This window comes from Cenococcum geophilum (assembly GCF_001692895.1).
Source record: "Cenococcum geophilum 1.58 unplaced genomic scaffold K441scaffold_16, whole genome shotgun sequence".
In the NCBI taxonomy this organism is placed as follows: domain Eukaryota; kingdom Fungi; phylum Ascomycota; class Dothideomycetes; order Gloniales; family Gloniaceae; genus Cenococcum; species Cenococcum geophilum.
Genome location: NW_027137574.1, coordinates 524,074 through 538,554, shown reverse-complemented (window position 1 = coordinate 538,554; position 14,481 = coordinate 524,074). Strand labels below are relative to the sequence as shown.

Below are 14,481 nucleotides of genomic sequence, written 5' to 3'. Positions count from 1 at the left end.
GATTCGTGTTCTATTGACAGCCATCTGAACTCTCGCGTTCCCCAACGACAAAAATAGCTGCGGGACCCTTTGCATCAGGATCTTTTACCGCGAAGCCTCCACTATGAATATTTTCAGGTTACTGGGTACGTCGATCTTGAAGCAACGGCTGGGAGCTCCCAACATCTACCCCTTTCCAGGGCTTCGTGCAGTTTGATGCGATTGCTAACTTGTGAACTGCTAGGGGACTTGTCCCATTTGATATCGATACTTATCCTACTGCATAAAATGAAGACTTCAAGCGTATGCGCCTCCTTTATCCCTTTGAAGCGGCGCATAGCGTTGACTTCCGCCCTATAGAGCGCGTCCGGCATATCATTCAAATCCCAATTTCTTTACCTGATGGTCTACGTGACGCGATATATCGACCTTCTATGGACATTTTACGAGCCGACAAGCCTCTACAACACCGTCTTTAAGATTATATTTATTAGCACTTCCGCATACACCGTCTACCTGATGCTCAACGACTACAAGCCTACGCATGATCCGAATCTTGACACTTTCAAAGTGCAATACCTACTCGGAGCAAGTGCGATATTGGCGATACTATTCCCATACAAATATACATTTCCTGAGGTATACAAAAGGAAATCCAGGACTTTGCAGTGGGGGAGATAACTGATTGGTAGCAGATCCTGTGGGCATTCTCGATATGGCTGGAATCTGTTGCAATCCTGCCTCAACTCTTCATGCTACAAAGGACAGGAGAAGCTGAGACCATTACTACCCACTATCTCTTCGCGCTTGGAGCTTATAGGGCTCTTTACATCCCGAACTGGATCTATCGATCCTTTACGGAAAAAAAACCACGCTTCTGGGACCCGATTGCCATTGTTGCAGGGATTATCCAGACTATCCTCTACTCGGATTTCTTTTGGATCTATTACACAAAGTGAGTTGAAGCCTCAGTTCCATTTTGATATTAACAGAAATGTCCCATCAATGTTGTTATTAATTTCTTGCATTATTGGGTAAGGAATGTTTGGCTGATATATCTTCCACAAGGGTCATTCAAGGCAAGAAATTCAACCTCCCAGTATAGTCTGTCCGCCTCCGTTCGGCAAGCTCGATTTTGCATACTTATCAGAGTGCGTACGGCTCTCGCCACGTATTTGTATCATAGAATTGGAATAAGAGTGAAGTGTGGGGTCCCTGAGGAAAGCATTTTGGGATCGAGTTGAAACGGCGTTGTTCGGGTCCAATTAGGTTGCTGGTGTAGGAATTGCGAAGCAAATCACGAAAGTTTTTCTGGAGCCTGTAGTCTGCCAGACTGGGAAAGCTGGAGGGCCGAGTAGGTATACCCTCTGAAGGCGTTCTTCATATATTTTATTTTAAGGAAAATTAATCAATAAAGCTACTTATTGGCTTCATTTTATATTCCTAATCGTTGTGTCGGCGCTCTGTAGTACACTCTTCCTTACTGTCTTATTAACTTCTCTGAATTTGAACGGCACTACGATAGAGCTGCTCCTAGGTCAAACTAGTTACCTACTACTCACCATCGCAGAATGAGATCCTTTACCTCTCTATTTGATGCTACCCTAACAGCTTAATACCTATACCCGCTAAGTGTTATTCGAAAGCTAGTTTTCCTGGCTTTAGAGTTTTTCTGTCTAATTCAAACCAACTATCAAATTTTGTCATTTACGGTATATTTAGACTGTATGCAAGCTAAATTAACTTCTGTCAGATCACTGACTAGGCGTGGCGTGGAATAAATATGAGAGGCTCTATGAGGAAGAATCTATCCTTTCCCACGCTGGTTTACGCCCACGGATATATATAAGGGTTTGGCCAATCACAGGCTCTCGTTCGACCCGACTACCCCCCTACCAACAACTTCAACCTAATGTGTAGATCAATGCAATTACTGCTCAGGCCGGAAGACGGAAATAGGGCTCCGTGACCTTCAAATCTCAGAACATACTACAGTAACCATTCTACACCCAACACCCCAAATATCGACAATGGTGACTTGTATTTTTTATATTCGCTATCTCGAAGAATTTTTCTTTCTTGCACAAATAATAAACCCAGAGAACCTCGGTCTCCGCCCCCACCTAACTAGGCCGTACGTGACGGCTAGGGTCTTAATGAGCTCGAGGTTGAGGCGAAACCAGTGGCAGCCAAGCCGGTATACTCCAGGTAGACATCCCGAGTTTTGACTGCCTTTTACCAGATTGGGATCTATTACGACTTCCTTAAGGTCCCGATTTGGGTTTTCAATACTGCTTATAGTTAACAGTATTACCGCAGTGGGTCTCACTATTAAGGACACTTTCGTCCTGTTCATTCTGAAGTATATTACTAAGGGCCAAAAATGTTGCTGACATGCTCCATTACATCTATATTGGCGTGCCAGTCATTACCTCCACATATGTTGGAACTAAGCTGGAGCTGAACACCCAAGCGTTAGCTTGCAAATATCACAATTCTATCCCACTACTTTCAAGCCCTTCACAGCCCCTGTTACACCTACGGCACTCCACCTTTACGCAAAAGGCATCGAGGAACATCGCTTCACAGCCACTCCGACCCCCTCACCTTTCCGATAACCCCCCTCATCATTCCAAAAACAGACCCCATCTCCGGCCCCTCAGCCATCGGGTGAGCTCACGCGCCGCCAACCTTACGCGTTCGGCACCCGCATCTGACGCTCGCTTAGCCGATCACCCAGGCGAAGCTCACGACTGTCTGCGCCTGCTTTCGCAACACACACACACGCGCGCACGCCGGTCCGCCGCAGGCTGAGATGAGCCTCGAACAAGCTCCGCCCAGCATCACTGCGCTGCTACCCGATTGGCGGTATAGGTAGACTACCCGCCATCCTACCCGGTCACTATACCGCACGCAGTCATCGCAACTATCACTTCCCTAGACCGAGTAGCGAAAAGTCAAGGTTCTAGGATTCTGGTCTCTATAGCGAACTAACCCCTCTGATATTCGACTTCTATGTGCATCTAGCGTGGCATGATATGATGATATGATACAGCTCCAGCTTGCGCAAGCCCTGTCATCGCCTCAAAAAAGCCCTCGATCATATCTAGACAAGAAAGATAAATGAAAAATTCTTCTTCCCCGCAAATCGTCCAGTGCCAGTGCAGCGAAGAGTAGCGCAACTAATCCCGCCCTCCACTGTCATGCCTACCAAAAAGGTAGCGCTCTCAGAAAAATGTCGAATGAATCCGCTAGCCTCCCACAAAAACAAGAAAAAACGCCGGTATATGCACCGTAGATATGCGAAGCCCAGTGTAGATCCCTAAAGGTGTACAGAAATTATGCAACTCTGCCCCCCTTCCCCATCCCTATCTATAACGCAAACAACAGCCCCGCGCCTGCCGCCACCGCCGCGCCCGCCCACGGCGCCTGCGTCTTAATCGCAGCCGCCGCCCCCGTTTGCGTAGCGACCGCGACGCCAGTCCCCGTGATGTTGGGCTGGCCGCCGTTGCGGGCGCCGCCGGTGCCGACGGCGAGCGAGCTGACGGCGTTGGGGACGCCCGTGGCGTTCGGCACGCCCGCGCTGCCGCTCTGAATCTCCATGACGTTGGACTTGGTCGCGTTGAAGTTGGTCTGCGCGAGCGAGATCTCGTTGTTCGACAGGTCGTAGACGACGTAGGCGGAGCGCAGGAAGGTGTCGCCGAGCACGCAGGTCGATTCGCCGGCGGGGCTGATGCCTGTTAGATGTTAGGGGGGGTTTGGATGTTAGGGGGGGTTTGCAGGGGGGCCGCTTACCGAGAATGCAGACGGGCTGGCCGCGCTGGTAGCCGGCTACGATGACTAGTTCGTTCATAGGCACCGAGATGGTGGGGGAGCTGAATGTGAAGTCGAGCGTCGTGGTGTCGTCGGCGAGGCTGCAGTCGACGAAAGCAGCGCCTTGCGAGTCGTCGTACTGGGCATTAAATTGGGTGTAGAGGGATGTGACTAGGTCATCGGGGAGATACATGAGACTGCTGCCGGAATCGAGGAGAACGGGTACGGTCTCGTTATCGAAGAGCGAGCCAGCCTTGCCGTTCACGCCCATGCCGGTGAGAGCGATGATAAACTCGGCGAAGACACCCTGTTCCGCGATAACGGGGAGGGTCTGCAGGCTTCCGGTGTACTTTTCGGTATCCACACCACCGAAGAGGATTGATCCGGTGCTAGCTTCAAGATCGTTCAACCACAAACTGTATGCGTTTGAGTTGATGAGCTTATTGTCAGCGAGAAGCTGTGGAAGGTTGGGGTACGCTTTCCCACCAGCGCGGTTGACTTGGACCTCATTGACAGTGTATCCGATACCCAAGATGCCTTGTGAGGAGGTTGATGTGTAACCAATTCCGAATTGCATGCCCTTCAGGCTCTGCCCTCCGAAGCTGAATGTATCCTTCGCATAATCACCAGAGGCTCCAGATCCATCGACATACGAAATATCGAAGACAGAATTCACATAGCTGTAGGTTGTCGAGGAGTTCGCGTCGTATGTGCCTGACTCAGCGCATGGGTTTCCTTGCTCCTGGCAGAGGTCTGATGATTTGGCGTTTGCCCACAAGTCACTGCTTCCAGTGTCAATGTGCAGACGGAGTTTCTGAGCTGGTGTTCCCAGACTGGCATTGGCGAAATAGAGGGTTTCGAGGTTATCTAACGTCTGCAGAACAGTCCCGGCTCTACGTCGTAACCTGTCTCGTGCGACCGGGTTCTCTACATGTGTTCGCTGGATGTCTAGACCGACAACTGCTGGAGCGGCCTTGAAAAGTGTTAGCAAGAGCAGCTAGAGGAAAAACGGTAATGATGCAGGTTTTGGGAATTCAGGCGCGAAGTTGAAGACCATGGCGATTTTAAAGATGGCCGCTAAATCCGCTCGCGAAAAAAAGGTTAAATTTGAAGTGTCGCTCGACCCAGAGCTGTGGACATGACAAGGGTATCCAGGAATACTCACATCTCTCTGAACCAGATTTATTGCTTCGGTGACAGACAGTAAACCTGCCACTAGAGTAACTGTCAAGTACTTCATTGCAGATATAGCGTCGCGTTGTGCGACAAGAATGGGCTGAAGTTGAATATGGCAAGGGAAATCGAGGGTGTAAGTGCTCCTGGTGGTGATTATGACCCTGCGTAGGGGAATGAGTGATGGATGGACCCTGGATTATCGATGTAACGTCGAATATGTTAAGGTACTAGATAACTGGAGCTAGAAAATGAAATTCGGCGGGTGGGAAGTGTAACAGGTAAATACAAGGAAACAGAGTGAAGGTAAAAGAGAGTGCTACATAAAAGGGAACGTGCTGGTGGCGAACCGGCGATGACGCGGCAGACTTTTGGATGGCCGGCGGTACGGGGAGTAATGAAGTCAGAGGGAGAGTTTTAAACCCTAACGGGGGACGCGACAAGGGGCGGAGTGCGTGGTGTTATGCAGTGTCAGCACGCCCAAAATACCTCCTGACTAGCGCACCGACAATTGCGTATGGGGGAAGCTGAAAAAAGAGTGGCTGTGCCTGGCGACACCTTAAATGACGGCGGTGCTTCGGGGTAAGCATCATGGGTAGCGATTACCGAAGCCCTACGCTCAAACAAGCTGGTCGTCGCGAAATCTGGCCTCGATTTGGAAGCACCAACATCATCAAGCAGCAAACTCTCAAAACCGTGGAAAAGAATCAAGGAAAAACCAAGGAATAGCTTTGAGTGTGGAAATCATGTGTGACTACGTCTCAATGAGCTATGGCTGTCGGCGGCTGCATCCTCATTGTTCTGAAGTATGCTATTTACAGGTCAGCAAACCCCTCTGGCTGAAGCAAACTTGTGCTAGGCCATTCGCAACTATTTGGTGTATCGAAACAGTCTGGGCGGCGAGTGAAACACGGCTCCGACGCTTTGGCACTCAGGAACGGAACATTGGCGAGCAAGGGCTTGCAGTGGCTTTTCTCAAACGTAATGTTGAATAAACTTTCTTTGGGCCGACAAGAAAGAGCAGTCAAATTGTAATATGGCTATCATGAAAGGATACAAAGAAATGTTACCCCTTGAAGCAAAAGTCCTGGGTCGTCTAGATTTTTCACGTGATTATTTAGCACGTGATCTCATGAAACTGCGCCATGCCTTGTTCGGCCTACGTGATCTGGAAACGAAAATGGCGTAAAGTGGTTTGGCCCTCATCGCGTCTCGATTTCAACCTACGTCGACAAACACCATGGCCCAGGCCGAGTCCTCCAAAACAGCTGCCCGCAATGGCATCAAAGCCAATCCCAATGCTGTGGGAGGTGCCAATTACGAATTACCATGGTATTATGAACTTCTCGACCAAAACTTCACCTTCACTGACAAGAGTGACAGGGTGGAGAAGTATCGTCCCGTCTTCCTCGACGACATCGTGGGCAACACAGAGACAATTGAGCGTCTGAAGATCATAGCAAAAGATGGAAATATGCCCCATGTCATTATATCAGGCATGCCTGGTATTGGAAAAACCACCTCCATCCTCTGTCTCGCCCGACAACTGCTCGGCGACGCCTACAAAGAAGCCGTGCTAGAACTCAATGCAAGTGATGAGCGTGGTATTGATGTTGTCCGCAACCGCATAAAGGGCTTCGCACAGAAGAAGGTCACGCTACCCCAAGGCAGGCAGAAAATCGTCATCCTAGATGAAGCAGACAGGTCCGTAGCTTCCCCGCATGCTGCCATGATTGCCCATCCTGCACATGAATGAGACTGATAATCGGTAATATAGCATGACCTCCGGTGCCCAGCAAGCTCTCCGCCGCACAATGGAAATCTACTCCTCAACCACCCGCTTCGCCTTCGCCTGCAATCAATCCAACAAAATCATCGAGCCCCTCCAATCTCGCTGTGCTATCCTTCGCTACGCCCGCCTCACTGATGGTCAGGTTGTCAAGCGCCTCCAACAAATATGCGAGGCCGAGAAGGTCGAATTCTCCGAAGACGGCATCGCGGCGCTGGTGTTCTCCGCCGAAGGCGACATGAGACAAGCCATCAACAACCTGCAGAGCACACACGCGGGATTCGGGTTCGTGAACGGGGATAACGTGTTCAAGGTGGTGGATAGCCCGCACCCGATTAAAGTGCAAGCGATGATCAAGGCGTGCCATGAGTGCCGGGTAGACGATGCATTACTGACACTGAAAGAGCTCTGGTAATCCTTCCAGCTTTCCCCTCTTCCATTCTATCTATTCTGACAATGCAACTAGGGACCTCGGATATTCCTGCCATGACATCATTAGCACTATGTTCAAAGTTACGAAGACAATTCCTACGCTTTCCGAGCACGCAAAGCTTGAGTTCATTAAGGTAAACATCCACTTTATCCATATCCTCCTTGGACAGGAGCAAGGCACCCTCGCTCTTTTACACGCTTTCTCCTATCCCATGCCTCTTCTATTCCATCTGCTGATGTTTTAACTTTCCCTCTAGGAAATCGGCTTCACGCACATGCGTATTCTCGAGGGCGTGCAAACCCTCCTCCAGCTCTCCGGCTGCGTCGCCCGCCTCTGCAAAATAAACATGAAACCACAACTCTTTGTTGTGCCGCCACGATGACCTGTTCCTTTCCATTTTAAAATCTGGTGTCAAGGTTAAGTGCTCGGTAAGAGAAAGGAATTTTCGGGGATAGTGTGACTTTGTGGTCAGCGCGGCGTTCGGGCGTGGCGTGCGTGGAATTCGCGCATGATATGAGTGTTAATCGGACCTTTGGAACAGGAGAAAGTATGGAGGGTTATATGGATGCTGAGGGGTTGGGAAGGGCTTTTAGGTGCAGTATCAGCATTTAGACGTGCTTTTGTGCAGTAGCATTCACGACACCAAAAAAGAAATATGAATTGCGATAATGCAAAAATCCAAACCTGAGAGTAGACCTCTCCCAAACGCAACATGTTAAATGGCCACCCGGCTTACTTCAGGGCGTTAGTTTGAGTTCAAAGGGTAATGCCCTAAGGCCCTAACGCACTTCGGCAGCACTGTAGCAACGAAGCTTGCATATTTCAGTTCTATTCAGTCCTCGTCTCATTCATAAACCCGCCAAAAAAAAGCTACTATACAAAGCCAACCCTCGCCCATCCATCTGCCTAGCTCCACCAAAATCCTAATATATGCGCCTGCTCTACAGACACCGCCCGTCCATCCTAAAAAAGTAATTATTATTTCAAAAATGGCTCAGACTCATCCGCCTAAGTATACAAGAAGACGCCCTGAACACCGGAGTTTGGATGCAAGATTTACCTCTCACCTTTTTTTTCCTCCTGAGTTTGAGTGGGGAGAGGGGGAGGGCACTATATCAGGCCCATGAGGCCGTTGGCGGCGTAGGCCATGGGCTTGACGGCCGGGTGCGGCACGGCTTCGAACTGGGTGTAGGCGAGTTTGTACTCGGAGCCGATGTTGATGAAGGCGCCTTTGTTGCCGGTGCTGTCGCAATAGTGGGGGGCAGAGAAGACTGGGTGAGAGAGAGCAAAGTCAGCAAAAAGCAAGATATTTTTGAAGCTAGACACTGCTCCGGTCACGGCGGTTTTTGGGGGTTTTTTATTCAGGGGGGTGGGGAGGGGGTTAGGGAATGGGCTGAAACTCACCAGTGATGCATCGCCCGTCATGCTCGACCTCGTACCCGTCCATCCGCACCTCGTGGCTGCGGATAATCGCCTCCAGCCCGTTGCTCTCGCAGAATTGCTTCGTGACGTCAGGCCCGAACTGCATGCCGACGCCGCGTTTGCTGGGGCCGCGGCCAGGGGTCGGCTGTGGGTCCGTCCACAGCATTTCCATCATGAGGCCGCTCTGGCCTGGCTGGCGCTGCTTGTGGCGGTCCAGCTTGCGGATATCGTCAAGCGAGACGGCGTCGTCGGAGAAGAGGCCGCCGTGCAGGACGAAAAATCTCTTGCCGATTAGAGTGGCCAGAGGCAATGCGGAGAAGGACTCGGAGAAGAGCTTGAAGACGCGCTCCGTGTATTTGGCTCGGCATTCGCCTTCGAAGCCGTACATCCGGTTCATGTCGTCGGTTTCGTGGTTGCCGCGGTTCAGGAAGAAGGATTTAGGGTATAGCCATTTGTAGGCGTAGAGCGTCAGGGCAACTTCGGTGGACCATGAGCCGCGGTCGACGAAGTCGCCATTGAAAAGGTAAGAGTGTGTGGCGCTGGGGAAGCCGTTAAGCCGGAATATTTCTAGAAGGTCGAAGAATTGGCCTAGGGAAGTAGGAGAGTTAGCTTAGTTCTTGAAAAGAAAAGTTTGAAGGACAATTGACGGGTAATAACTTGCTTCCCACATACCATGAGTATCTCCACAAACTGTAAGCATGTGATCTGACTCTATATCCACCTCAACCATCGTAGGTTCCGCATAAACAATATCTCTAACGGCCAATATAATTTGAAAAACGTATTTCCGTGTAATTTTCTTGCCATCCTTGAAACGCTGTATCATATCTTCAATAAACTCTTGAGTCATCTCTTTTTCTAGCCTTACACCATCATAATTTGCTTCTACGACCATCGAGTCCAGATCCAAGCCCTCAAATGCGGAGGGAGCATCCTCGACCTCAATCGCCTTCAGGAACGCATCCCGCTTAACAATTCTGTCACACTCGGCAACTCGTATCTTCGCGACCTGGTCATTGGGGCTCTTCTTTATTACAACTCTCCAGTCACGCAGTGCCTCGCGGTGATGCAATATTGCCGTATTTGCCGAAGCGCGGCGGTAGTACGCCTGTACTAACGTTAGGTCTAGGAAGGGGGGAGGTTATACAGGGCGTAGGAAAATGTCCCCTACCTTAACGTTGCTGGGGTCTAGTTCTATGGCTTTGGATGCATCGGCTACAGCCAGTCCGTACATTTCCATCTTGATGTGGGCCTAAGTCTAATCGTTAGCCGTGGTCGCGTGCGCACGGGGTGGAGAGTGAGAAAACGAACTTGTGCCCTGTTAGTATAAAAGGACGGTTCCTCGTCATAGAGATCGATTGCTTTTGCATAGAACTCGACAGCCGTAGCCCAATCCTGGGCCTTGAAGGCATCGTTCCCCTTGTTCTTCAGCGCTGTTGCCTCCTCTTGGGCCGTCATGGTTGCTTGCTTCGTTGTCCGGTAATAGCAAGGACTGCGGACAAAAGAACCTAGGGCAGTAAAGGCGGGCAAAGATGGTCCAGAAAATACAAGAATGAGCAGGTGGTGAAGGTGCAGTTCAGGAGAAGGAGTTGGTAGCGAACGGCAGCGGTGCGTGGAGTGGTGCGAATGCTGCTAGGCAGATGAAATAATATGTTGGTGTTGCACTTTGCTGCCCGCCAGCGATTCTCGAAGCTCGCGTCCCGGAAGCTGGCCCTGGACCAATCGAAGCGACATCCTCGCCCGGAAACGAAAAGCCACTGTCACTGCACGGAACAGCCTTGATCCGCCTAGATTCATTACCTAGAGAAGAAAGAAAGAACCCAGGGCCTCCGAGTGACTCCTTACCACAAACCTCAAAAACCCCTCCACCGACCAGTTAACCCGCCTCCCACGCACTGTCTCCTGGCTCGACGACATCTCCAACGGCCCTGCTACATCTGTGACTTCCATCACAGCTAAAGTAGAACCCGATTTAGAACAACCAGCCCCAGGTCGCCGGAAGAAGATGTCGGCCTCCAACTTTGTCCCAAACAATCAACACCGCAATCTGCGCGCCTGTATGGTCTGCAGCGTGGTTCAGACCCATGCCCGCTTCATGACTGCTGGTTGTCCCAACTGCGAGCCGTTCCTCGAGTTAGCTGGCTCTGCCGACGCCATCGCCGAGTGCACAAGTCAGGTATTTGACGGTTTAATCACCGTTGCTGAGACGAAGAAGAGCTGGGTCGCAAGGTGGCAAAGGTTGGAAGGATACGCTCCAGGGGTATACGCAGTGAAGGTTGAGGGAACGGTGAGTTTACTTATTACCAACTGAAATCCCTGTTTGTCTTTATGCAGTATTGCACGAAGTAACAAGAGAGATCGCGTAATGTATTCATGGTAAATACGCTGATTATCAAATAGCTGCCTGAAGAAGTTATCATAGCCGTCGAGAATGCGGGTATTAAATACGTCCCGTAAGTTTTGCCCAACACCCCCATTCGAAATTCTAGACATCTCTAACATTTTATACACAGGCGAGACGGAAGTGCGAATGATGAAACCAATTAAACTCCACATTTGCTTCATTGTGAATATTATCTTTGCTGTATATTTAGCGGGTGGCGTTGGGGCTATATGAAACGGATTATGGAGGTGGCGTGATACTCTACGGGCTCCAGAGAGCATCCTTCCAGAAGGAAGAAGCAATGATTGTGAACTTAAAAAGTGAAAGTGAAAGCTGAATACCCTTTCTGATTTCGATAAAAATGAGCAACTTAGAAATAGGACTACGAAATTTACAGCCATGGCTAATTAGCAAAATTGTTTGAACTTGAGTTAATGTACTGAAGTCTTTAGGAGCCCTGATGTTGTCGAGATTCAGTAAGGTGTATAGGGGGTAATCTGGCAGTCAGCCTATCATGATAAAGAGCCTGAAATTGTCTCCTTCGTAGTCGAGTTATTAAGGTATAAAAGAGCTTCAATTCCAAAACGCCTATAGATGCGGTACTCATGTTAAGAGCGTACAAGCATATACCCTCCTCTTTTGAGCGCATCGTACACCATACGCCTTTCCTTAACCTAATAATATCAAAGCCAAACGCCGGATAGAACCCATTCAAAGTTCTAACCTAGAAGCAATATCACCAAGCTAGCGGAAATCGCTACTCCGAACGCCATTATAACACTCCCTCTACCCCTATCGGACCCGTTGAGGTAATACACAGCTCCTAAGTAGCTACACGTAATCTGGCCCGGATCCGCGCCGCGCTTGCCGTAGCTCATCGCGAGCGCAGGGCTCTGCGGGCACCCGAACTGCAGCTTCGCGGGACAGCTCTGCACGATGCTGTAGCAGAGGTCTTCGCATGGTAGGACTTCTTTATACGGACCGGGCTGGATTATATTGTCGATTAACCAATTCCGCGATTGATTTGAGGACATCCTTTCTTTAAGAGTGGCATTGCTATCCGGTGAGTTCGGGTCCGGCGAGCTGCCGTTGATAAAGTTTGCGGCAACATTGCGAGGCTGCAGATAGGGTAGAGATGAGGAGAAGTCCTCGCAGCGCGGAATCTGTACTGCGCACAGCCAATTCTTATAGTCCCGTGCACAGTCAGTGCAGTTGCGTGCAAGGGAGTATTGAGCTGTGTTAGTGGTGTTACAGGCAATTTGCTGGAGGGAGTACGTGAAGTTTTGATAATAAGCTTCGGCTTGAGTGTCGTAGAGGTTCGAGAGGCCTGTTACATTCCATTTTGTTGGATTTGCGGGCACAGCGTACGCAACTTCGTTGCAGAAGGTTAGGTTAAAGATGACTTGGCAATTTTCGTCTGTTGTCCTAACGTTAGAAAACTGAGTCTCTTAAACTGCTCCTAAGAGGACATACCGGCTTTGGTCGTGAAATTCATAGCCTGCCATACCTGACCTCCGCCACCGACGACTGCACCATTAGGAACGTTGGGGCCCTCCGTTGTGCCGTTGCCTATCATAGCTAAGTAACCATAGTAGGTAGAACTTCCGTTCAGCCCTTGTATATAGAACTGTTCCTTTGGCTGGTTTCCCATGCCTCTTGTTGTCATACTCGTAGTAACTTGTAGGTTTTCTACCGTAGCCTGTTGACGTAGTCCACAAAAAGAGTTTTCTAACCCTTTAATAGCTGTATTATTCTGGCTAAACGCAAACATCGTGAAGGGTGTCCCCAAGTCCATCCATTGCCTATCCAATTCAGGACTCGCATTAGCGTTAGTCAAGTTGTCGGTAACAAACAGAGCGGAACTAATGTCGCTATCGACAAAGAAGAGGAAAGGAGTATCCCAGTTGTGGTTGTGGTATAACCCATCTATCGAAGCTGCTACCTCGAAGTGCCAGTTGCCATTAAAGTTCGTCGGTAACTCGGGCGAAGAAACCCCAATGTAAACATCACCAGTGGCGTTAAACGTATAATTTGCGAACCCTCCTTGAAGTGGGATTGGCGGCGTAGCAAGTCCATTTGTAGAATCAGGTCCAGGCTTCTGGTTGGTTTCCGACGTTGAGATGTAGAGAGTAAGCTGAGGAGGATTGCTCGATACTGTTCCATTAGGAGTAGGCTGCCGACACGTGTTGATAGAAATGTACACAGTCTGTTGGGCTTGTCGAGAGATCAGCCTTTCTCTCATATTTTCTGCATCTTCTTCCTCCCCTAACTCGCTTTCCGCTAGCTCAGGGAGAAAAGCTTCGTGTTCATCCAACTTAACGCTTCGACCCTGTAGTACAGAAGGCAGCCCTTCACCTGGATTCGTGTGGTTTCCAAACACCTGATCTTTACTGAAAACATAATTATGTGTCAACCCTGGGTTGATATCCATCTGGTTTACAACGTTGTTGAACAGCGCGTCTATTCCAGCCTCCGCCCGCCCTATAATGTCCCTTGAAACGCCGAGAAATTCCGCTTCGTATCCCACATGCCCTTCATCGTTACCATTGGTGTCATCATCCAGATCAAGTCCCTCCAAGATTTTAGCGTGAAGCAGTGCATCTAACCGGTGGTGATTGTGGTCCTCCCGGAGTAGCGAGTCCAGCTCGGCAGCATAGGCAAAATGATGAAGTGATAAGGCGAGGTATACGATAACGAGAATAGCTGAAGCGGCCAGTGAGGCTGCAAACCTCGACTGTAGAGGGGTGAGCTTAGGGAACTGCATTGTTAGAGAAAAATATCAGTGTTCCTGCGACACTGGCGCGAGTGCGCTCAGGGCGCAGAGTTGTGGAAGACGTCCCAATGGTTGGATGATAGTTAGGCTCCTTCACAGAATCTCTCCCTCAAAGACAGTATGTGAACGAGCGTTGGAGTGGAGAGGTAGTGGAGTGAAGACAAAAAAGATGTTAAAGGTGAGACCTGCACCCCTCAGAGCTAGTCCGGAGGTGCCAAGAATTCTGCGCGCCTCGGCGGCAAATGTCCCCCACGACAACGAAATGTGGGATACGAAATTTCTCGGCCTCTCGGTAGCTTCAGCTCATTAAAGAGGTTCTTCTTGATCGAATTCATTATGTATAATGAAGACATGTTCAGTACCACTTTCAGCATTAGTCATCGCAATAGCATTAATAGAAGGCAATACAGCACATTCTACTGCCTCTAATCAACCCCTGAAATCTCGCGAATTCATACAAGTAGAGCTCATTGTTCGTGAAAAGTGTCATGATTGAAATAGTATCACGAACTAGCCATAAATTAAACAAGGCAGTACTAACCCATTAATTCCCAGTCCTAACGATATCTAAACTGATACCAAAGGAAGACTAGACGAGAAGCATTACCAGGAAAGAGACACAAGCAGTTATAACCTCTCGTTAACAAGGGAAGGAAAAACGTGTTTATGCAGTTGGGGGATTTCGGGATTAATATTCTATCGACTGCCCAGGATCA

The 14,481-nt window shown here is 49.5% G+C and overlaps 6 protein-coding genes across 6 annotated transcripts; 3 read left to right on the top strand and 3 right to left on the bottom strand.

The window, feature by feature from the left end:
- Positions 1-15: 15 nt before the first annotated feature.
- On the top strand, positions 16-1,541 carry K441DRAFT_634184 (ER lumen protein retaining receptor). The gene is made up of 5 exons (XM_067646400.1): positions 16-125; positions 224-282; positions 340-618; positions 675-934; positions 1,048-1,541. The coding sequence occupies exons 1-5, from the start codon at positions 104-106 to the stop codon at positions 1,082-1,084; spliced, it is 657 nt and encodes a 218-aa protein (XP_067505050.1). The 5' UTR covers positions 16-103; the 3' UTR covers positions 1,085-1,541.
- Positions 1,542-2,926: 1,385 nt separating this feature from the next.
- Positions 2,927-5,482, bottom strand: K441DRAFT_658251 (candidapepsin-4 precursor). Its single transcript, XM_067648310.1, has 3 exons — positions 4,958-5,482; positions 3,775-4,765; positions 2,927-3,716 (listed from the first exon to the last, which is right to left on the bottom strand). The coding sequence occupies exons 1-3, from the start codon at positions 5,030-5,032 to the stop codon at positions 3,352-3,354; spliced, it is 1,431 nt and encodes a 476-aa protein (XP_067505049.1). The 5' UTR covers positions 5,033-5,482; the 3' UTR covers positions 2,927-3,351.
- Positions 5,483-6,205: 723 nt separating this feature from the next.
- Positions 6,206-7,569, top strand: K441DRAFT_676467 (replication factor C subunit 4; the record flags this gene model as incomplete). Its single annotated transcript, XM_067650956.1, has 4 exons — positions 6,206-6,669; positions 6,743-7,165; positions 7,221-7,320; positions 7,444-7,569. 4 exons carry the CDS (start codon positions 6,206-6,208, stop codon positions 7,567-7,569), a joined length of 1,113 nt encoding a protein of 370 aa, XP_067505048.1.
- Positions 7,570-8,099: 530 nt separating this feature from the next.
- On the bottom strand, positions 8,100-10,071 carry K441DRAFT_68049 (serine/threonine-protein phosphatase PP2A catalytic subunit). Its single transcript, XM_067651376.1, has 5 exons — positions 9,972-10,071; positions 9,781-9,919; positions 9,282-9,717; positions 8,592-9,197; positions 8,100-8,458 (listed from the first exon to the last, which is right to left on the bottom strand). Exons 2-5 carry the CDS (start codon positions 9,847-9,849, stop codon positions 8,298-8,300), a joined length of 1,272 nt encoding a protein of 423 aa, XP_067505047.1. The 5' UTR covers positions 9,850-9,919; positions 9,972-10,071; the 3' UTR covers positions 8,100-8,297.
- A 312-nt stretch (positions 10,072-10,383) lies between these two features.
- Positions 10,384-11,179, top strand: K441DRAFT_658248 (transcription initiation Spt4). Its single transcript, XM_067648309.1, has one exon. The coding sequence runs from the start codon at positions 10,615-10,617 to the stop codon at positions 10,918-10,920; it is 306 nt and encodes a 101-aa protein (XP_067505046.1). The 5' UTR covers positions 10,384-10,614; the 3' UTR covers positions 10,921-11,179.
- Positions 11,180-11,511: 332 nt separating this feature from the next.
- Positions 11,512-14,130, bottom strand: K441DRAFT_608916 (uncharacterized protein). Its single transcript, XM_067645490.1, has 2 exons — positions 12,466-14,130; positions 11,512-12,409 (listed from the first exon to the last, which is right to left on the bottom strand). Exons 1-2 carry the CDS (start codon positions 13,754-13,756, stop codon positions 11,712-11,714), a joined length of 1,989 nt encoding a protein of 662 aa, XP_067505045.1. The 5' UTR covers positions 13,757-14,130; the 3' UTR covers positions 11,512-11,711.
- Between the last annotated feature and the right edge of the window lie 351 nt (positions 14,131-14,481).

Coding starts and splice junctions, on each gene's coding strand:
- K441DRAFT_608916 (XM_067645490.1), bottom strand. CDS start 13,756: ATGCAGTTCCCTAAGCTCACCCCTCTACAGTCGAGGTTTGCAGCCTCA. Junction 12,410..12,465: donor GAATTTCACGACCAAAGCCG/GTATGTCCTCTT, acceptor TTAGGACAACAG/ACGAAAATTGCCAAGTCATC.
- K441DRAFT_658248 (XM_067648309.1), top strand. CDS start 10,615: ATGTCGGCCTCCAACTTTGTCCCAAACAATCAACACCGCAATCTGCGC.
- K441DRAFT_68049 (XM_067651376.1), bottom strand. CDS start 9,849: ATGGAAATGTACGGACTGGCTGTAGCCGATGCATCCAAAGCCATAGAA. Junction 9,718..9,780: donor TAGACCCCAGCAACGTTAAG/GTAGGGGACATT, acceptor ACGTTAGTACAG/GCGTACTACCGCCGCGCTTC. Junction 8,459..8,591: donor TGACGGGCGATGCATCACTG/GTGAGTTTCAGC, acceptor TCTCTCACCCAG/TCTTCTCTGCCCCCCACTAT.
- K441DRAFT_658251 (XM_067648310.1), bottom strand. CDS start 5,032: ATGAAGTACTTGACAGTTACTCTAGTGGCAGGTTTACTGTCTGTCACC. Junction 4,766..4,957: donor TAAATCTGGTTCAGAGAGAT/GTGAGTATTCCT, acceptor ACACTTTTCAAG/GCCGCTCCAGCAGTTGTCGG. Junction 3,717..3,774: donor CCAGCCCGTCTGCATTCTCG/GTAAGCGGCCCC, acceptor AACATCTAACAG/GCATCAGCCCCGCCGGCGAA.
- K441DRAFT_634184 (XM_067646400.1), top strand. CDS start 104: ATGAATATTTTCAGGTTACTGG. Junction 126..223: donor GAATATTTTCAGGTTACTGG/GTACGTCGATCT, acceptor GTGAACTGCTAG/GGGACTTGTCCCATTTGATA. Junction 283..339: donor ATAAAATGAAGACTTCAAGC/GTATGCGCCTCC, acceptor TCCGCCCTATAG/AGCGCGTCCGGCATATCATT.